Source organism: Tachypleus tridentatus, chromosome 4 (genome assembly GCF_004210375.1).
Source record: "Tachypleus tridentatus isolate NWPU-2018 chromosome 4, ASM421037v1, whole genome shotgun sequence".
NCBI lineage: Eukaryota > Metazoa > Arthropoda > Merostomata > Xiphosura > Limulidae > Tachypleus > Tachypleus tridentatus.
The window spans coordinates 88,709,251-88,732,641 of record NC_134828.1 but is presented as its reverse complement, the minus strand read 5'-3'; the positions used below and the strand labels follow the sequence as shown (position 1 = coordinate 88,732,641).

The 23,391-nt window shown below is 35.8% G+C and overlaps 1 protein-coding gene across 2 annotated transcripts in view; it reads left to right on the top strand.

Moving 5' to 3' along the window:
• LOC143249654 (uncharacterized) overlaps window positions 1-23,391 on the top strand; it is an 84,997-nt gene that overhangs the window by 11,238 nt on the left and 50,368 nt on the right. Inside the window, exons 1-2 of one of the 2 annotated variants that reach the window (XM_076499906.1) lie at window positions 6,708-6,986; window positions 14,846-15,658. In XM_076499906.1, the coding sequence (XP_076356021.1) occupies window positions 15,136-15,658 (523 nt within the window). In that variant the 5' untranslated portion in view covers window positions 6,708-6,986; window positions 14,846-15,135. Of the gene's footprint in view, window positions 1-6,707; window positions 6,987-14,845; window positions 15,659-23,391 lie in introns of those variants that run through there. The other variant, XM_076499907.1, reaches the window with a different exon arrangement.

Sequence of the window (23,391 nt, the reverse complement as noted above, 5' to 3'; positions counted from 1 at the left end):
GTATAATTGGTTTAGTTAACTACTCGTGTCTGAAGTTTTATTTGGTTAAAAAGTGTTATCATGAACGTGTAGTTTGTTTCTTTACTTTTTTGTTACTTCGAGTCTCGGGGTTATTTTCTTCTCTTTATATCTGCGCCAAAAAAAATGAATACGCTTTTATATTCCTGGCTCAGATTTGTTCGTTCACTCGAAATTGACACAAAAATTAACCATAATATTACTGGTCATGGAAAACTTAATCTTGGTTTTTTAGTAATGTTCTGATTTATATTAGTTTCATCATTATTGTTTCATAGTGCTTATTAAAAAATCGCCTATTTACAATTAACGTATTTGGTAGCTGTAGAATCACTGATATATATATATATATATATAGTGATATTGTGATTTGAAACATCACAAATGTGCAAATAATATAATAACACAAGTTCACTGGTGTATGCTTATTTGTTTGTAGTCCAGCACAAATGGCCCGGCATGGCCAGGTGAGTTAGGCGTTCGACTCGTGATCTGAAGATCGAGAGTTTGAATTCCCGTCGCAACATACATGCTCGCCCTTTCAACCATGAGGGCGTTATAAAGTCACGGTCAATCCCGCTATTCGTTGATGAAATAGTAGCCCAAGAGTTGGCGGTGGGCGATGATGACTAGTTGCTTTACCTCTAGTCTTTCACTGCTAATTTAGGCACGGCTAGTGCAGGTAGCCCTCGTGTAGCTTTGTGCGAAATTCAAACAAACAAAACTGTCCATCACGAATAGCAAAACAGTTTCTAACAGTAAGAGTCCGCACACGTATCACTGTTTCACTGGGGAGCCGCCGAAAATAAAATACATTTCACGAACTTAATCCAGTTTACTCCAAAACAGTTGTTCCAAACAACTACTATCTCTGTCGTATCCTAGCCAGCAAGAAGAGCACTAATATGACAAGACATTGAGGTCTAAATACAGCATATATAGAATGGTTGATATATTATTTCGCTCAGAAGTTTTTATTAATAATTGTAACAAATTCTCACGTTAAGTCACGGTCTAAAACATCTAACTTATTTGTGTTAATGACTCTCACGCAAGTATCATGAAATTATGATTTTTTTGTAAAATAAATGTCTCTTCGTTTGCATCTGTTTCATAGTTATATTATGACGGTATTCGTTATATTTTGATTCTAAATAATTATAACAGAACACGAAACAAGAATGATAGAAGTAGACCTACTCCTGTTCCCAGAGATAACTTTAAAGTCAACTCCATACGTCCCATATTTTTTATGAAAATCATATTTATTTCTTATGTTTTTTTATTTGAACCCGCGAAACCCAGATTCCGAGTCGGGCGCCCTAACTACCTGGCCATGCCGGGTTCTATTTCTTCTGTATAAAAGAGAATATAAATATTTATTAACACACACACACATAAACACGTATAATATTAAGATCTGCGTATTAATGAAATAATTAAAAGCATTCGACAATGTTTTCTAGTTTTTATTTTAAAGTTAATTTTAACATAGACATAGAAATAAACAAATGTAACTACATAATATCACACGCTATCCGGCATGTTCATGTTGTTAGTGCGTTCGACTCGTAGTCTGAGGGTCGCGTGTTCGATTCCCCGTCACACCAAGCATATTTTCCCTTTTAGCCGCAGGTATTTTATAATGTTTCGGTCAACCAGCTCTTTGTTAGTGAAAGAGTAAGCCAAGAGTTCACTGTGAGTGATGACGACTAGCTGCCTTCTCTTTAGTCTTACACTGCTAAATTAGGGACGGCTAGCGCAGATAGCCCCTGTGTAGCTTTGCGTGAAATTCTAAAACACACAAAGAGACAAATCTTCACATAGAATTTACATGGGAGTCGTACAGGCAAATTATTAAAATACCGTTCTTGATATCTAGCTTTCAAGTATATAATTAATGGAGTAATAACAGAAAATCATTGTGATACAACACAAAAGATCGAAATTATGACAGCCGCAGTAAACTTATTACATAGCGGTGCTATGTGGAACAGTTAATGACACTGTTCACATAAACCGTGGATTTAAACGGGCACACTCAACTGTATTTCATAAATACTCAGCATTCCGCTTTATGATCCGACGTAATCATCCTTGTTCTTATCTAAAAAGTAAGTAAAAGCAAGAGTCTGTTCTCTTTGGGTTTTTTTTTTTCTTAGTGCAGCTTCAGCAATGTCCTAGTTCCATCTCCTTTTATCATGTGAAAATAATAGTGAATGTAAACGCTACAGCTAAACACTCCGGTACTTTACTATTGAGACGAACACTCGGAACACTCCGGTACTTTACTATTGAGACGAACACTCGGAACACTCCGGTACTTTACTATTGAGACGAACACTCAGAAAGAATCGTACAAAATAGTTTCCCATTTCAACTAAGTGTAAAACAAAATCAACAGAAGCATAAGGTGAGGTTTCTTAAGTATTCTTATGATAAACTTTAATTACATAATTTTAAAGAATTGATATTTACTTTAAAACAAAAAAATTGTACTTGATATAATAACGAATATTTTAATACCTACAAATTCACAGGAAATAAATACTCACAGGAACGTTATTCTTCGATTTCTTATTTATTATATTAACTAATTAGTTCATGGTTTGGGTTTGGGTTCGAAATAAGTAAAATGCACAAAATTAGCAAGTAATTAGAATTATTTGTTATCCATGTGGAATATGTAAATTTAGTCATACTGGTGAATGTTAGTTGTACTAAATTTGAAATTGATATTTACTTTAAAACAAAAAATTGTACTTGATATAATAACGAATATTTTAATACCTACAAATTCACAGGAAATAAATACTCACAGGAACGTTATTCTTCGATTTCTTATTTATTATATTAACTAATTAGTTCATGTTTTGGGTTTGGGTTTGAAATAAGTAAAATGCACAAAATTAGCAAGTAATTAGAATTATTTTTTATCCATGTGGAATATGTAAATTTAGTCATACTGGTGAATGTTAGTTGTACTAACTTTGAAAGTTAAAAAAATGATTGTTACTGTTATTTTTAAGTGGACTGCATTTTGCATCACTTTTTTTTTAGAAAATAATTCAAAACATCCACCCGACACCAAAAATCATTAGAACTTTAATTGCAGAAGTGGGTAAAATTAAAGTATAATTTCAAGACCCTTCCATCAATGTACTTTAGGCCTGGCATGGCCAAGTGATTAGAGCGCTTGATTTATAATCTAAGGGACGCGCGTTCGAATCCTCATCACATCAAACGTATTCTCCTTTCAGCCGTGGGGGCATTATTATGTGACGGTCAATCCCCCTATTCTTTGGTAAAAGAGTAGCCCAAGACTTGGAGGTGGGTGGTGATGACGGGTTGCCTTCCTTCTGGTCTTATACTGCTAAATTAGGGAGAACTAGCGCAGATAGCCCGAGAGTATGTTTGCGCCAAATTCAAAACAATCAATGTGCTTCATATCTTAAGTAATACAAATAAAACAACTAAGATTTATACTGGAGATTCAACCCCATATATCAGTTGGCAATATAACATGCTGAGACACTGAAAGAGATAGAAGCCACGAAAGGAGTAAATTAGCTGAGTATTAAACCTTGGACCTATAAATATTAGTTGTGAAGAAGACTGGATCTAAAAAAATGTGTTTGGACTACAATGATTTAAATTAAATTACAAAAACTGATTCTAACTCATTGCCCAAAGGATTGACTCTACGGTACATCCTGTATATAGGTCAAAACTGTTTTAAACTTTGGTTCTGAAAAGTAGATACTGGGAGAAACAAGCTGGTGGTATAAATGAAGGAAAAAACGATCTTTACTGTAGCAAGTAGGTTATAGGAATGTGTGTAGTTTAACGTACCTACTATAGTTGAATTATTAACGGAATACTTCATCTCTGGACTGTTTTGAAATATCGTACTAATCTAGTTAAATAACACGGTGTTGCATAAGAAGTCCTGTGTTGATTCTTCAGGTGAGCCCCACACAACTTCTGATGCGACTATTTAAAAACAGTTAACTTATATTCGGCCTACACGTGTTAAGGAACCTAAACACACACACACACAAAATGGCTAAATACATAATCTTGTTGCTCCTTCCAGAGTAGGTAGATATTATACAATACTAAAACAATGATTCACTCAATCTAAAAACACTGACTTTTTACAGGCTATCCAATAGCATGTAATTTAATGAGAGTAAGTCATTTAACAAACACAAACTCACATAATCTAAACACTGCAAGAAGAGTTTTGTGTTCTGAAAGGTTAGGCTTCAACAATTTTACACGCTTTATAAAATACAGCAAAAAATACCACTAAATTTTTAATACTTAATTTCATTAATTAATTAATAAGGTAATATTTACAGTACAAAACAATAAAATTGTTATTTTCTATTTGTAGGCTATGTTGTGTAAACTTAAGTGTATTAGACATTTTGTGATTAAAACGCCTTTTATTTTACCTTCATGGAATAAGGGTCATTTCATTTGCAAAATCATAAACACTTTCATTTGTAGACGATATTAATTTTAACTGTTTTTCAACCAGCAGTGGAATAATAATTTTTAGAAATGATCCTTCGTTACTTCATGTAGCAAATACACTTTTTACTTACACATTCTAGTGAATATTTATGTATTTTCGAAATGCACAATAACTATAAAAATGTGTAATAACTGTATTTTTAAACACATAACAACTATGTGTTTAGATACATAAAAACTATATATATCGAAGCACGACAACCATATATCTAGATTCACAACAACTCTGGATTTAGTTGCACAACAGCTATAGAAGATGAGATAGCCAATGGACCAATAGTTCCCTCGTCTCTAAACATTATATTACATTGTATTTAGGTACGCAATATATTTGAATGAACAACAACATACATATAGATTCTATATAAGAATAACACAGTAGTTCTTAAATTAACTCAAAAAGTTAGTTTCTAGTTTTTCACTCTATTTATGTAGAATATTAATCCAAATGTTTTATATAATTTATCGACACTTTAGTTTTTGACAATAGTTTTCAAGATCATTTTACAATATCATTTATTATTTGAAATATTGTTTAACAGTGGCTATTTGATTAATTTCCTCTCTATTCACTTAGCAGTCATATTTTAAAACTTAAAATTACGACAAAAAGGATTTTAAATCAAACGTCTAGCACGCATTTTGTGAAAATTGAAAGTTTTGATTTTTAAATATCATATTTCGTAATTTTTTTTATTCAAACTAATTTGTACAAATGAAATTTGAGAAGCAATAGTCGCTGTTGTGACGACCTTGGCCACTGACGTGGAAACAAACTTGCACATTTGTTAATATCTTAAGCCTATTTTATTCCATCATCCTTAATCCGTTATAAAAAGGCAGACATAAACACACAAAATTGACAATACTTTGGGTTTTTCTGTGTCTGGAAGAAACAACAACAAAAAGAAGTCTATAATGAGGTACTGTTGCTGTTACGTAGTTAGACTTACGGAATAGATGTTATTTTATTTATTTCGATGAGGTTGTTTGATCTCTTTCGTTCAGATAGCGTTTTTTTAGAGACGAGAAAGGTGAGCAAAGTTATGTTTAGCGAACGTGATTTTATATCAGGTTTGTTGGTCCTTTCACTCAATATGCTCAGTAAAAGTTATTACATGCGTTCTAATTACCTTTTATTATTCAAGGATCTTAACCTGACTGGACCTTGTGTAAATAATGGTTGTTATAATTTTAGTCTTTAAAGAAACAACTGCTGGAGATTGTATCTCTGAAACTAAACATGAACCTTTTTTATCTTTCACATAAGTTCGAATTCATCTTTCATTCTCTAGTTCCAATAGACGTCTGGTTATTGTGACCGGAGCAAACAAAAATTTAGTTGTTTGACTGCATTTTGGTCACTGTTTTCTTAAACACAAAAGGGAGATGTTCATTGCCTTTGAAACTTGTGTTGAAGATGTGTTTTGCCATGAAGTTACCAATCTGAACCAAACCAGTAGCACGTTACTGTTACCTTTTGGGTTTGCGTCTGTAACTGTGTCACAACTCTCTGAATAGCTTCTACACTTTTACAATATTGTGAATACAGATAGGCAGGGTAAGGGGATATCACAAGATATAAATTGTTAAAGTATCACTCGGAATTGAGATTTATCTCCAGATCATTTTTATTGTAGTTGTTATATCTTGATCGTGAATTGTACAAGTTATTGCATCTGTGATGTGAAACTGTCTACTCGTATAAAATTCAGAATATTTTATGACATAAAATATTTTTTATAAATATGCGTTATATTATTATGTGCATATATGCTCTTATTCAATAAACCGATTAAATTTCATATCTAGTTAATACAGCTCAGTGAGCAAATTGTTACTTGTCTATACCTTGTATATATACATATATGTGGGTGTATATATATATATAAAAATTGTCTGCACGGTTGATTACATTCTTCTGAATGGTGGACCAGCTACAGCTGAATCTAAAAGTTTATAACATGATTGAGACAGAGACAAGAATAAAAAAAAAACACGCTAAAACAGAGCAACGCTGTCTAATACGATAGTCTTCTGAAACTAGGCCATTTTGCAATATTTTCAAGAAACTGGTTTTGAGGGCTGCTAGCCTGTTTAACTCGAACACCCACAAAGGTACCACAACCCAAGTGGGTATATCATAAATTACCTGGCAGCTAATTGTACAGTGTGTTAAATGAATGTGTTTATGAGAAAAACAATGTCCGTGTTTTGTATTGTCTTACTATTGGAGTGGCTGTTTGTATCACTGGTGTTTCACTTCTCTATAAGCCCGTTCCATACTTTCTTAGCGGAAGAAGCTCAGGTCGCGTGTCTGTCCAGGACTACATAAAGGTTTAGTTGCTGTACGTTTTAATGTATTCCAGACGATCCGTACAGAATTATACAGATACCGCAGCGAAGAGTAATTTAATTTTTCTCAGGTATGTGTACACAATTCTCTATACACAAAATAAATGTAAGAACCACAAAATATTTGTCAAAGAAGTTCATTTATAAAACTATAAACTAAATCAACATTTCGTAGTAGTCTTCTTGTCAGAGTTACGAGATCAATAAAAGGTGTGGGAGTGACGAATACGTAACTTCTGGACCTATTGTACTCGTATGTAGTTTTTCTGTTACTTTCTAACTAGACCATATCTCTTGTGACGTAACAGTACACGGTCGTTTACGGTACCACTAGCTGGACAGGCAGTTCTGCAATTACTACGTATTATTACAGTTTCTTATAAAACTATAAGTTAGACTAACTACAATTTTCTCTGGACAGTTTTCTTAGAGACAAGAAAAGTTTTCGTTAAAATATAATTTGCAAAAAATAAATTAAAAAAGAAATAAATGTAATTCATCCCGAAACGACTTTATTCTCTATGGTTCATGGCTCCTGGAACGATTGTAGTTAATACCTCCTTTCTGGAAAATATATTTTTATACATTAAAAAAAATGGACTCATTTCGATATACGTGATACGAGATTTGACATACAACAGAAATGGGTGGAACCTATATATTGTGGGTGGTGTTTGGATCATGGACAAGGATTTATTGTTTTACAAAAGACATTTATTGAAAGACAAAGACGTACGAATTGACAGAAAGAAATTTGAGGTAGTAAGTTTAAAAGTAACAAACTAGACTTTGTTTTTACGTAAACCTACCATTTAAATTGATGTGTAGTGAGGTGAGATGAGGGAAGGGGTGGATTGAGAAGTAGGTTCATCAGACTTTCTGATCATTTACTTCATGTACAAACATAAACACAAGTTGAGATCTTTCGCCTTATTATTATGATCTGTTTCTTTGTTCGACTTTCATTTAAAATAGTAAAAAAATAATTCCTAACAGGAGTGTTTTAGTGGCTAAACAATTGTAAAACTACAAAGGTAGCACAAACAGAGTGAAAAGACAAAAAATCTGAACTTATTATTTTATGTTATAATCGATTAGTTTATCTTCTGTATATGTTCTCACAGAATTATCGTCAGCATAAATTCAACATATCAACGTGGTACAAGACTTGGCATACAACAAACCTGTATATTGGGTGTGTAGATACTGAACAAGGATTTATTTATTTTTTACAAAAGGCGTTGGTTACTGACAGAGTCAGACATGCTACAGTTTAATTTGTTTTGAATTTTGCGAAAAGCTACTCGAGGGCTATCTGCGCTAGCCGTCCCTAATTTAGCAGTGTAAGACTGGAGGGAAGGCAGCTAGTCACCACCAACTCTTAGGCTACTCCTTTACTAACGAATAGTGGGATTGAGCATCACATTATAACGCCCCCACGGCTAAAAGAGCGAGCATGTTTGGCGCGACGGGAATGCAAACCCGCGACCTTCGGATTACGAGTCGCACGTCTTAACCCACCTGGTCATGCCGGGCCGATGCTACAGTTTAAAAACTGCTCATCTATTCAAGAAAATTCATTTCAAGTTTGTTCTTAATCTACTAAGAATTCTCAAAGATTTTAAAGCTGAATTAACATTTCGAATATTCAAGGGATTATCTTTGAACAAAAGCATTATCTCATTGAGCAGTACAATGGGCGAACGCAACAGGCCGAAACTGAACAGAGTAATAAGTTAATTGATTTATTGTAAGGTTTGATCAGAAATTCTAATAAAATTTTAGTTGTTTTTACATAACATAGTGCCCCCAATGGCACGGCGGTATGTCTGCGAACTTATACTGCTAGAAAAAGCGTTACGATACCCGTGATGGGCAGAGCCCAGGTAACCCTTTGTGTAGATTTGTGTTAAAACAAACAAAAACAACATAATGGGTTTATATTTGTTTATTTTTAAATTTGTAATTGGCTTTTTAAAAGTGTTTTAGTCGTTATCTTCAGTTCATATAATACTTAGTCGCCCGCTAGTACAGAGGTAAGTCGACGGACTTACAACGCTAAAATCAGCGGTTCGATTCCCCTCGGTGGACTCAGCAGATAGCCCAATGTAGCTTTGCTATAAAAGCCAACAAACGCACAACAGTAAGATTGAGCGTCCCTTTACAATGAGCAAAAGAAACGTAGAATATCCTTTCTTATAACAAATATATGTGTCTTTGCTGTATCAAATAAAGATTATTTGGTTTCCATATACGTTATTTACATTCCCACTCACCAGTTCCACATGATATGTTGAGTTGATTCTTTATGAATATCATACATGTTGGACTTACTGTATTTCGTTACTGGGGCCCGGCATGGCCAGGTGATAAAGGCACTTGACTCGTAATCCGAGGGACGGAGATTCAAATCCCCGTCTCATCAAACATGCTCTCCCTTTCACCCGAGGATGCATTATAATGTGATGGTCAATTCCACTATTCGTTGATAAAAGAGTAGTTCAAGAGTTGGCGGTGGGTGGTGATAACTAGCTGCCTTCCCTCTAGTCTTACAATATTAAATCAGGGACAGCTAGCGCAGATAACCCTTGAGTAGTTTTGCACGAAATTAAGAACAAACAATTTCGTTACTGGAAATGTGTTTGAAAACAAAAATGAAAACGAGTGGTTATAACAAGATCATTTTTCACCTGCGCAAACTGTGGAGAAATCAATAAGCAAAGTAATAATTTTTGGGTTTTTTAAAAATTACTGTTTAAGTACATCACTTAAGGTACTTCTTTAGTTAAAGGTGACTGTTACGTTATATTGCGTTAAGTTAGTTTTTGAATTTCGCGCAAAGCTACTCGAGGGCTATCTGCGCTAGTCGTCCCTAATTTAGCAATGTAAGACTAGAGGAAAGGCAGCTAATCATCACCACCCACCGCCAACTCTTGGGCTACTCTTTTACCAACGAATAGTGGGATTGACGGTCACATTATAACGCCCCCACGGCTGAAAAGTCGAACATGTTTGTTGCGACCGGGATTCGAACCTGCGACCTCGGATTACGAGTCAAACGCCTTAACCCACATTGTGTTAAGCCAGAATTAAACAGAAATAAAAAGTAATTCATATATTACACTGAGAAAAGTGAAAACTAGTTATATTATAATAAATATTCTTCACGTAGTATTACCTACATTATACTGCTGGTCAAAATCTTATGGCCAATGAACATAAAGAATAAATATGCATTTTGCGCTGTTAGACTCAACCACTTATTTGAGTAGAGCTTCGAAAGATAAAAATATAAAAAGGGAAAATAAAAATAAAAACTTTTAGCATTTAATAGAGAAAATGTGAACATTATGAAATTAGCCTAAATACCAGCTGGTCAAAAGTTTAAGACCATACTGAAACGAAGCGTTAATTGGTAAACACGTAATAAAATGTTGTCATTTTTGCTCAAGCATTAGCGTTGTCAACATCTCCCACTGACATCACCTGTGTTACATTGGGTAAAAACATAACAAAGGTTAAAAAGTTGACAGAGTTTGAACATGGCAGAATTGTCGAGCTGCAAAAGCAAGGTCTCTCTCAACGTGCCATCGCTGGTGAGATTGGCCGTAGTGAAACTGCTATTGTAAATTTCTTAAAAGACCCTGAGGGATACGGAACGAGAATTTTAAGTGCTCGGCCAAAGAAAATTTTGCCGGCGTTGAGTAGGAGGATTTGACGGGTTGTCCGGCAAGATACCAGCCGATCGTCGAACCAGATTAAGGACTTTACGGACGCAGAATGCAGCTCAAGAACAATAAGACGGCATCAACGAGAGAAAGCTTTAAAAACCGTAAACAACTTCAGAGGCCACGCCTCCTCACATACCATGAAACAGCTCGGTTAACCTTCGCTGAGAAGCACCAAACATGGGACGTGGAAAAGTGGAAGAAGGTTTTGTTCTCTGATGAGAAAAACTTTAACCTGGATGGTCAAGATGGCTTCCAACGTTACTGGCATGATAAGGATATCCCACCAGAGACATTTTCTACACGACACAGTGAAGGAGGTTCCATCATGATCTGGGGTGCTTTCTCCTTCCATAGAACAATGGAGCTTCAGGTTATACAGGGACATCAAACAGCAACTGGCTACATTGGCATGTTGGAGAGAGCATCCTTATTGACTGAAGGCCCTCGTTTGTGTGGAAATGACTGGATCTTTCAGTAGGGCAACGCTGAAATCCACAATGCCTGCAGGACTAAGAACTTTTTCATGGCGAATAACGTGATTCTTTTGGACCATCCAGCGCGTTCGCCCAAACTGAATCCCATTGAAAATTTTTGAGGTAGATGGCAAGGAAAGTCTGTAGAAATGGACGTCAGTTCCAAACAGTACATGATCTTCGTGAAACCATCGTCATCACTTGAAATAACATTCCAGCCAGCCTTCTGCAAACGCTTATACTGACCATGACAAAGCGAATGTTTGAAGTTATTCGCAATGATGGCCGGGCAACTCACTACTGAGACCTCTTGTTGGGCATTTCCTACCCTGTTTAGGACTTCTTTTTGGTATGGTCTTAAACTTTTGACCAGCTAGTATTTAGGCTAATTTTATAGTGTTCAAATTTCCCTATTAAATGCTAAAAGTTTTTTTGTTTTTGTTTTCCCTTTTCTTATTTTCATCTTTCGATGCTCTACTCAAATAAGTGGTTGAGTCTAACAAGGCAAAATGCATATTTATTCTTTATGTTCATTGGCCTTAAGATTTTGGCCAGCACTGTATATTGCTTGTGAATTGTAGAATGTTTTAAAATGCGCAATAACATTAATCCATTCTTGTCATTGTTTCAACTTAGTCAAATATTTGACGTTTCTATTGTACCATGCCTAGCAAAATGCAAAAACACAGAAACCTCTGAACCATATGACAATGAATATGACTGGTTCTGTGGCAATCGGTTTTTTTGTGTTGTTTTTTTATTTTAAACATTGAAAGTTACTTTTAATTTGAATAGCTGAATATGACTTGTAGGTCTTCCAAATACCAGTTTGACTATATTTTAGTACTGCGGGTGGGCGCTCAATAATAAATAAAAAATAAATTGGTATTATTTGATTCGTCTTAGCTTGAAGAATGCGTCCACGTGCTATGCAAGATTGCTGAGGTTCTGCACGTTCCTTTCCTCTCAGAAATGGGCGTGATCGCTGATCCAGAGGTCAGTTCTCGTGAACAATTCGAATTTTCTAAAAAAAACAAAACAGCTCAGGACTTGCTGAGAAATTGAATCACGATTGGACATATATTTGCCAAACACGAAATTACAAAGTAGTGAGTGATATTGGTTACTTTAATTATTTGGGCGTGTATTTATCAAAATTTAGGTCTCACCAGTTCTCTCCATTTTTCCATTGTCATTTCATGAAATTTGTGTTACTTTATAAACGAACTTGTATAGATATTAATTAGTATTTGTGGACTGTCCAACTGCAACAGTCCCATTCCTCTATTTCCTGTCAGAAAATTATAGGACTCTTTCTTTTTTGATTTTCTGTTATTACTCCATTAATTACGAACTTAAAAGCTAGTTATCAACAACAACGATATTTTAGTAATTTGCCCACACAACTCTCATAGAAATTTTATGTGAATATTTGTTTCTTTTATAATTTCGCGCAAAGCTACACGTGGTCTACCTGTTCTAGCGGTCCCTAATTTAGCAGTGTAAGAGTAGAGGGAAGGCAGCTAGTCATCACCACCCACCGCTAACTTTTGAGCTACTCTTTTACCAATGAATAGTGAGATTGACCGTATTATTATAACGCTCCCATGGTTAAAAGGACGAGAATGTTTGGTGTGACGAGGATTTAAACCCGCAAACCTTAGATTACGAGTCAAGCACCCTAACCACCTGACCAAACTGTAGCACTACTCAAGCGCCAAATGAGTGATTTACCAGTTGAGTTAAAGGGCTACCAAGTGACTCGATTTTCTTGTTGTTGTTTCTGTTGTTCGAAGTAGTTAATTTTCTAATAAACCTATTACGTAACAAGGCTTAATAATTATAGACTTGACAATTTTAAATTCAAAATTGCAAGTGCTCATTCGTAATTGGTTGCTGTTGAATTACTTATCCTTGGATTCGAAATATCATACCTTAATATCAGATGTACATGAAATGAATAACTTGTAAAAGTAGATTTAGTTAATGGTGTGTTTATTAAATTAATATGTTCTGTTATTTATTTGTTTGGCAACTCTAAAATATTATATTTTTGAGTAATTTGTTTTAACTTAGAGTGATATATTTTGTTATTCATTCGTTTGTTTTAAAAAACTGGATGGTGTCTATGAATGATTGTGTACATACTTAGCCGTAAAATATTTTAAATAAATAAAGAAAAACAAGAACATAAAGTACATGTCGCCCTAATAACCCTCGATATTTAATACATACACAAATTTTGGTAAAAGCTAAAATCCAACAGTTTGTCGAAACTGACAAAATTATTACAATTCAGTAAACGACAGTGACAAATGCAAAACTCACGTCTGTTGTTTTAACGCAAATCTACCATTGAACAAGACGAGAATGCGAGCTGTTCAATTTGTTTGTTTGTTCGTTTTTTAATTTCGCACAAAGCTACTCGAGGGCTATCTGTGCTAGCCGTTCCTAATTTAGCAGTGTAAGACTAGAGGGAAGGCAGCTAGTCATCACTACCCACCGCCAACTCTTGGGCTACTCTTTTACCAACGAATAGTGGGATTGAACGTCACATTATAACGCCCCCACGGCTGAAAGGGCGAGCATGTTTGGCGCGACGGGTATGTGTTCCCGCGACCCTCAGATTACGAGGGGCACGCCTTACCACGCTTGGCCATGCCGGGCCGAGCTGTTCAAGGATACACGATTTGCCTGTTCTCAAAAAGAGAACACTGACATTTCCTAAACTGAGGATTTTCAACATAGACCGAGAAAGTCTATGGATGAGCAGAGAGAGTTTTAAGATAGGTTACTTTCACCTACTCTAGAGTGTCAAGAGTTCTCATGCACACCATGAATTTAGAATATTTCAGAACCGTTTCTACAATGATAACGATATGAGAGTTCTACAAGACTAGACTTATGATTGATGTTATATTTCTTTACTCGGTGGATCATAGTTATATGTATTCCTTAACTGCATCGTTATATTCGAAAACAACAATCCGTCTTTGTGGAGCAGTCATGAGATTTATGTTCTGAATTTGTGGAGATTAAGGTCTACACATCTCTCAATAGTTCGTGCGATACTCGCGATAAAACACCGTTTCCTGTTCCATGAACAAATATCTACACTTCTTTTGAATTCTATATAAAATAAAAAAGTAATTACAATTATATAATTGAACATTTTGTAGAACATATTATTCCTGCAGTTAGAAGCTAGTGATGTAATTAGCAAGTGTCTTATTAAAAAAGACAGAGCTCTACCCTGAGCTATTTTGCATTTCGTGCTAATAAAGTATTGGACTTTAACAAAATGTGTTTTAGTTATACAGAGCTGTTACACACTTTCTGGCCATAATTTTGCTGAACATCTAGTTTTGGGATACATCAAGTTAACGGTTTACATTCCATGTGCAACTAGATTTTTTTATCTCGAGAATCACATCAGGAAAACAGTTGATGCAGTTCCAGAACACGTGCTTGTGAATATGTTTGGTAAATAGGTCGACAAAGAATTCAGTTAATTATCATGTACTTTAACACTTATTCTTGCATTTCTCAGCTAAAATATTTTGAAATTTACACAATTATTTGTAGAAACTCTGTATTATAGACGTGAAACTTACTTAACAAGCAATATTTCATAAACTGAACTCGTTTTAGTATATTTCAATCTGCATATAATTAATAAATATTTTACTGATTTTTAAAGTTCTGAATATGATGATTTCTATGCAGGTTCATAATAAAGAGAATGAGAAGGTCCTTCATCTGTGCTTAAGAAATAAAGAGAAACGTTCTGAACTACCTGAAAAAAAAAAAAAAGACGTATCGAAACAGCACAAAACTGGATCTTTTTCATCTGCCAAATGTGAGTTAAACGATTTTCAACTTTTTGTTCCGTATATGGTAAGTGTGAAGAAAGAAAATAACCTACATGTGACATATTGGGTAAAATATTTCTTGTTTGTAGTAAAGTCATTGGTAGCCAGTTTTCTGTCCGACAACAAGTAACTAAGAAAGGGGTCATGTCACAAGAAAACATCATAACAATGAAGAGAGAAAAAAGTGGTACAAATCAGTACAATACTTCGGATGGAATTGTTGGAGCAAGAATGGTTTTTGTCTGTGATGATGGAAACACTGATCTTGATGGTCAAGAAAGTAATATGGAAGGACATCAACAACCATCGAAACCACAAAATATCCAAGATGATGTAGATTCTGATTCAGAACTGAACCTTCATGAGATAGAAATGGAAAGGCGGCGAATAATTGACAAACAAGTGGTCCGGAGGAAGACAATCGAACATTGGGCTTTCAATCTCCAGAATGAAGATACAGAAGTCGTTAAGAACAATCAGGGTACTTTAAAAATGCTTCGAAATTTAAACAATAATCAACCGACACCTGATTCTCAGGAAAGTGTGGATGAGTCCGAAAAAAGAAAAGAACTAAAGAAAAACAGGACCTACGAGATTCGAAAGCAACAAGAGACAACTAGAAAATCATCTTTACTGAAAGTCGAAGAAGATGTAACATATGCAACAGGTAAAATAGAATTAACTTTTTATTGTATTCCAGTTTCACTTAAAACAATTTATTACTCATTAAAAATGTCTTACATAAAATAAATAGTTTGATGCGGAATTAAAAATTATTGATAAAGGAATTTACAAGTTTGAATAAATAAAAGAAGATGTTATCGTTATCAAGTTAAACTTAATAATTCAGATACACTGAGGACGATGGTAACGGAAAATAAAAATGTAATATCTTTAAAACTTTTTAGTGGGATAAAGGTGTTAATGTTTTATATTTCAAACATTTTTAAAGATTCTTTTCATACGTCGCATAATTGAAAAGCTGTTTAATTATTAATAATGAACACTGGATTTTCGTTGCATTTCTAGCAAATTAAAAAATTTTCTCTTTGATATTCCAAATCTACGTATTTTCGAAAGATCTAAAATAACTTCTCAGTGGCACAACAGTACATGTGTAAACTTATAGTATTTGAAACCGGATTTCAATACCTGTGGCGAACAGAACACAGATAGCTCGTTGTGTAGTTTTATCTTTAATAACCAACAAGCTCTAAAATCTATACACTACGTTCACGATCTTACCTTACCTGTCACTGTGTGTTGAAAACTTTATAATCATGGTATTTACTAAAACAGGTGATAGCATTGAAGCTATGTCGATTCTTATTGTTCTCGTTGCTTTTAGATTTATACTTTAATACTGTTAGAAAACTTAAAAACACAGTAACAGTTATTTCAAAAATCCAGAATTTCATTTTTCGTATATATCATATATTTATTTTGTAGTTATTTAATACACATAAAGATGGCAGCACAAGATTTAACTTAGTTTTATACTAATATATGTATAAGGTTTGAAATTCATGACTATGTGATTATGGTGTTAAGCTAGAAAATGCGTTATTTAAAACTTGTAAAAGAAAACAATAAAACAGAAAAAATTTATTCCAACGAAACACGACCGAACCTCAATTTTGTTAGACTTACAATTGTACTACTATTAAGCAATGCTCAATGGTTAGCGTGCCGAATATCCTCACTAGTTCCCACAGCCAAGGCGTTTTTGCGGTACGCTATTTCCACTCGTAAGGACAGAATAATACAGATGTTCTTATTTTAATGTTTACATCGCCATTATCAAGGCGGGTTATCTGAACTGTAAGGTATAGCTATATATTCCCAACACTCTTCGATGTTTCCAATGTCAGCAGTTCAGTCATTCAAAGGCTTCTGTTGTATGTTCATTGTGATAGCAAAAACTACGATGCCTACGGGTGTGAAACCTCACAGTTTTAACTGTAGTTCTTTACACCATTCGTACATTTGTTCTTGCCCTAAGTTCGTAAAGAAGTAAGAAGTCTAACATTTAAAAACTGTGAATAATAGTTCCTATCCTGTCCCCACTCTATCTCAGACATATGCTGCTGCACTCTACTCCATGGTTACTGTAGGATACAGATCTATCCGTGCTTCTGACAGAGTCGTTCTCCAAGCATAAGAGTCTTTTGTTCCCCATGGTTAAAATAGTTGAGGATTTCAACGTCTATTCCCATCTCTGTTCCCACCACTCATTCCAGTGAATCTCTAGATCCACTTCCCGTGACTCTTAACTTCTAGCGTTTCTTTGGTCCATCTTATTCTTCTTCGAGAAATGATTACTTCTTCACACCCTCAGTTGCTGGAATCTTCGTCCACCGACAGAGACTTGCCCACTCGGCCCAGAGCAAGATCCATGGAGGTTGATAGACCTTCTTCTTCTAAAAAAAATGATGTGATCAAAAAGAAAGGGGCTTTCTGCCCAATTCTCCTCCACCTAAGTAAAACTGATCATTTTGATACAGTGGAACTGTTGAGGTCTACATTCTAATTTGGATGACACCAAGGCGCTGATTATTTATTATCGTCCTGTGTCTTACCTTACACGAAATGTTTTTTGAAGCCTGCCTATACAGTCACCTTTTATTAGTTTTCTTTGTACTGGAATGACAAGTTGTGTGATGGAGAAGTGGGAATGCTGGTCATCTAGCACATGCCTGCCCAATCTTTGCCACACCCGTGGAGACTATAGCCATCCGTCTTTCCTTGGATCACTGTTTGTTTTCTCTACCTATCGTCTGGAGAGACCTATGATCAATCATACCTTGATGCTTTCATTTAACAGATGTCATCTCCCTTTATAATCATAGAGGACTTTAATGGACATAATCCCTTCTGGGGTGGTTTTGTTATTGACGGGAGAGGCCTTTCTGTAGAGTGTATGCTCTAAAATCTTTTTTTTTTTCAATTCTGATTCTCATACTTATTTTCACTTACTTATTCAGCCTTTGACTGCTATTGATCTCTCTGTCTGCTCCTATTCACTCTTTTCCCACTTTCCTCGAATGGTTAACAGTGACGCACGTGGTAGTGATCATCTTCCTATCATTTTGAGGGAAACTAGCCATTGTCATTACCATCCAACTCACATGTCTCAGTGGAAGCTGAACCAAGCCAACTGGCCCTCTTTCACTGTTCTCTCAGCAGTGTCGTCTATGTGGCAGCAGTGAATGACTGTATTGTCCAGGCATCTGCTCAGTCTATTCCTAAACCCCCCACGCTTATCACAACATCATCATTTGTGATGGAGTCCTGCCTGCAAAATAGTATGAAAAGACTAAAAGCTGGCCTAAGATACTCTGGGCAACAGTTCTACTCGTACATTTAGTACTTCTGTTTCATTCCCCTCTTTCTTGACCATCAAGTCTCGGGCACAGCGACTGCCTCTTCACTTTCAGGCTGATCGTTTCTATGACTATAATCGCCCTTTTACAGTGGTTGAGCTCAAACTTGCTCGTCATTTGTCTGGCAGTACATTAGTTAGACCTGAAGGTATTCGTTATGAGATGCTACACCATCTCTATTCTGCCTCTCCTACTATTATTCTGGTTATTTTTAACAAATCTGGCAGGATAATATTTTCCTGATGCTTGGCATTAGGCTATTGTCCTCCCTTTATTTATGCCTGGGAAAGATCCCAAGATTCCTTCTAACTATCGTCCAGTTGCTTTGACCAGCTGTCTCTGTCAGAGCTTAGAGAGGATGGTTAATCCTCGTCTTGTTTGGTTCATCGAATCAAACAACCTCCTATCGCACACCCAGTGTTTGTTCTGATGACAATGCTCCACCGTGGACCACCTAATTTGATTTGAAACGTCGATCACAGAAGCCTTTCTCAAGTGACAAAATCCTAAGTAGAAATACAGCATTTTGCGAGATCTCCACTCATATGGCCACTTTGACCATGTTTTTAGTATATGTTTTCAAAAAAAACTACTTTTTAATGGGCTGGCGATTCCAAGCCCGTGTGGGTTAAATACTTTTCTGTTCTTTCCCACTGGAATTTGAATATTCTCAGGGCTGGTTTTGAGTGTCACACTTTTCAGTGTAAAGATTAATGCTATAATTTCACAACTTCCTCCTACCGTTGCAAAAGGGCTCTATATCGATCACTTCTACATCCCGTGTCAGTCGTCGAACATGAGATTTATTGAATAGCAGCTTCAAACTGCTCTCGATCATTTCTTGAAGTGGACCACAACAAACATTTTTATGTTTTCTGTTCTCTAAAACCGTTTGCATGTACTTTTTGTCACAAGTGGGGTATTCACTCTGATCTAGAGCTCAATCTTGGTGATTTTGTTCTTTGCGTGATCACTATGGCAGTTCTTGGGGCTTATTTTTGACCGTAAGCTGATCTTCATGTCACACATCCAGCAGCTATGCACCAAGTATACAAGGGCATTAAACATCTTCCGTGTCCTCTCTTCCACCTCTTGAGTAGTGGACAGATATGCTAAAGATCTATGGTGCTCTTATTCAATAGAAACTGGGCCATTGATCTCTGGTCTGTGGTTTTTCCAGGACCTCGGCCTTGAAAATGATGGACCCCATTCACCATCTGGGACTTCGGGCCTGTGCAAAGGCTTTCCGCACTTCTCCAGTCCAAAGTTTTTACACCGAGTCTCACGAACCACCATTTTACCTCTGTTGCTTACAGCTTTCTTTACTCTATGCCTCAATGATTCAATCCTTACCAAACATTCTACCTGAGTTTGTGTTTTCCTTCCTCAGTAAACTATGCTCTTTTGGTATAAGCGATCTGCCATTATTCCTTTTGGCCTTTGTATCCCGTCGCATTTAGATGAATGGATCTGTTCTTGGATGACGTTACTGTCTCCGCTAGTCAACCAATCCCACCATGGCTTATCCCATCCACACCTGTAATCTTTCTTTCAGTCATCTGAGGAGAACAGTTACTCCCGACCGGAAGTACTGTCTTCTATTTGCAGAACATTTTTCAAACCATCGTTCCATTCCCATTTGTACGGATAGTTCGAAATCAGGTGACTCTGTGGGCTTTGCCATGGTTTATTGAAGTTCGGTGGTTGCACAGTTTCTGTGTCACTTCCCATTTGTATTCCATTTCTCCTGCCCTTGATTACGTAGAAGCTATGTAGTACCACAATTGTACTATTTATACAGACTCGCTTAGCTCTCCACTGGTCCTGGAATCGTTTCACGTTAGTTATCACACTATTCTCGTCAATATTCAAAATCAACTGGTTATCTTTCATTTCTTTAATTTTTTCTGGACATGAGGCCACGTCGGTATTCGGAGGAAAGAGCTCCCTGACACTGCAGTTAAGTCCATCTGATCTGATGTGGTCAGTGTCGTGCCTGTTCTATACATAGATTATAGTCCTGTATTCGAGACTCGGCTCCGCAATAACTGACAGTGGACTTGGAGTGTAAAATATCGTAAGGAGCTTTTCCAGATCAAAGATTATGTTACTCGTTGACCGTCTTGTTTCCGTAAGGATCAGAAGGAGGTAATTGTTTTGGCAAGGCTACCCATTGGATACGGTTTTTTAACTCATCGTTTTCTTTTATCTGGAGGTGATCCACCAATGTGTGGCGTGGTATTTGTGACGATTAATCACAACAGCTTACGTTTTACTATAGTTTTGTCGTCACGATAGCACCACTTTATAGATGTTTAGTCCATAGGTTTACACCTGACGCTGGATAGTGTCATTGACCTTATTAATTCTAGTTAAGTTTTTACCTGCTATTTAAAGTTTGTTTAGTTTTATCTTGAATAATTTATACGTTTTACAAGAATTTTAGTTTTCGTTTTTTACCAGTTGTTTGGCACAGATAGCCTAGTTGCATTGCGCCAATAAATACCAATCAATTAACCAATGTTGTTTACAGATCTAAGAGCATTTTTAGCTATTCGATAGTCATTTGTCACTTGAGACTAAACTTTACACGAAAGCTTTTATTTGTGTGTTACTAAATACAATACTGCAAAATGGACTATCTGTGTTCTGGCCACCGCATGTATCGAAACTCGAATTTAAGCTGGAATAATTCACGTTAAGCGAGAGGCATATGTAAAGAACACATATTGTAAATTTCTGAAAACAGTGAAGTAACATACCATTTAATTAAACAATTTAATCCACGTTAAAGTTAATAAACTGAAAATTCTAATCATATGGAGAACCCAAAGTCGTTAAAACATTTTCAGGCCTCAGATTAATATTAGAAACATTCGTGGGTTTGTTTTTATTCAGGTTGGTCCAAAAGCGTGACCCCTCCTCAATGGCACATTAAAAACCGGCTTTCGATGCCCGAACTAAGCACAGCAGAGATATACTGTTGTGCAACTTTGCTCTTAACAACAAACAAACAAAAGTTGTGTAGTTTTGAAATATTTGTTACGTTCATTTTGGACGAGTCAACACTATTGTTATGAAAAGAAGCTCGCGTCTGGTCTGACATGCTGCACCACACGTATAATGTTCACTATTGCAAACTTGACACAGTTGTTTTCGTCGTATGATGTATCTTTGTTTGTTTTGTTTTTGAATTTCGCACAAAGCTACTGGAGGGCTATCTGTGCTAGCCGTCCCTAATTTAGCAGTGTAAGACTAGAGGGAAGGCAGCTAGTCATCACCACCCACCGCCAACTCTTGGGCTACTCTTTACCAACGAATAGTGGGATTGACCGCCACATTATAACGCCCCTACGGCTGGGAGGGCGAGCATGTTTGGCGCGACGGGGATGCGAACCCGCAGCCCTCAGATTACGAGTCGCACGCCTTAACACGCTTGGCCATGCCGGGCCATGATGTATCTTGTAAATGTTGATCAATGTAATTTCAACAAAATTTCCTACTTTCAATAACGATAATAGTTTCTTTAGTTTGTCTTATTCTGCATTAAATATTCCCATATCAAAGTTATGAGGTTTATCAAACATTACTTCTTTCTATTTGCATATAATGTTCAATAACACACAATGTTGTAACATGCAGAGTCAAATTTCTGAAGGCCGTAAATTGTCCTTAATTAAGAAACGTATTTAGTTATCTGCCTAATTTGGTGTTGTGCGTTATTTATTATTTTATTGAATTTATTGTTTTGAACACAATTTATTTGGTTTTGTAGGATTATATTTTATTTCGAATTCCAGTTTCATAATTCGCTAGATTTAGCGAATAAGGTATAACTTTAAAATGCGTTTATTGATCAATATTTATGAACACCTTGAACTGCTTTTTACTTGATATCAGTTTTGTAGTGATTATAAAGTAGATACTTTTATTCCTTTAAAAAATTCTTAATTTGCACATATTTGTGTATGTTAACTATATCTTTTTTAATGTTTGGACTCTCATTTCTGTCCTTATATAACGTTCCCATAGATGGCACTGACTGTAACCTATAACATCTGTTTCTACAATACTGTTTATATAAAAATATTTGTCGGTCTGATGAAGGTCTGTAAAGTAGTTGAAACTGACGTTTTGTTATATAAATATAATTCGATAAATAAGGTATTAAAATGCACTCATGACACTACAAATAAGGGTTTTCAACATTATATTAAACATATGTGGATAACTGACATTGGAAAATAAGATAAATTCAATGTTACAAAATTATTTCAGTAGCTCTCCTGCTCAATCCACAAAATGCAAATGATTTATTGGTAAAGGTATACTACCTGATATGGCCGGGGGGTCGCGGGTTCGGATCCCATTCACATCAAACCTGCTCACCCTTTCATCCGTGAGAACATTATAATGTAAGAATCAATCCCACTAGTCGTTGATAAAAGAATATTCCAAGAGTTGGCAGTGGGTGATGATGACTAACTGCCTTCCCTCTAGTCTTACACTGCTAAATTAGGGACGGCTAGCGCAGACAGCTCTTCTGTAGCTTTGCGCGAAATTCAAAAACAAACAAACTATATATATAAAGTGGTCTCGTGCAGGCTTTTTTGAGTTCTCACTTTGAAGACGAACACAGAGTTTTTAAGTGTTTCAAGTTGTTCATAACTGGATATCAAACAAGAATTTGAATGTTTTATTCATAGGGAGTCCCATCGAACGAAAAGAAACTGCCAATCATAGCAGGCTTTTACAAATTTGCTAATGTGTTTAGAAGAGTTTTTTTTTTTTTTTTGTTGTTGTTAACAAACTGCACAATAATTTCTCATATTTACCGCTGAGCCATCGGAGGCGTTTCGAAGTGTAGCTAATAGAATGTGAAATCGTTTCAAAACTTGTGGTGCAAATGCTTAAAATTTGGACAAAACAGACCACCAACTACAACACAAACAGAATCAGTATGTATAAGTTCTGGTTCGCTGCAATTACAGTGCTCATTCTGAAAATAAACCTGATC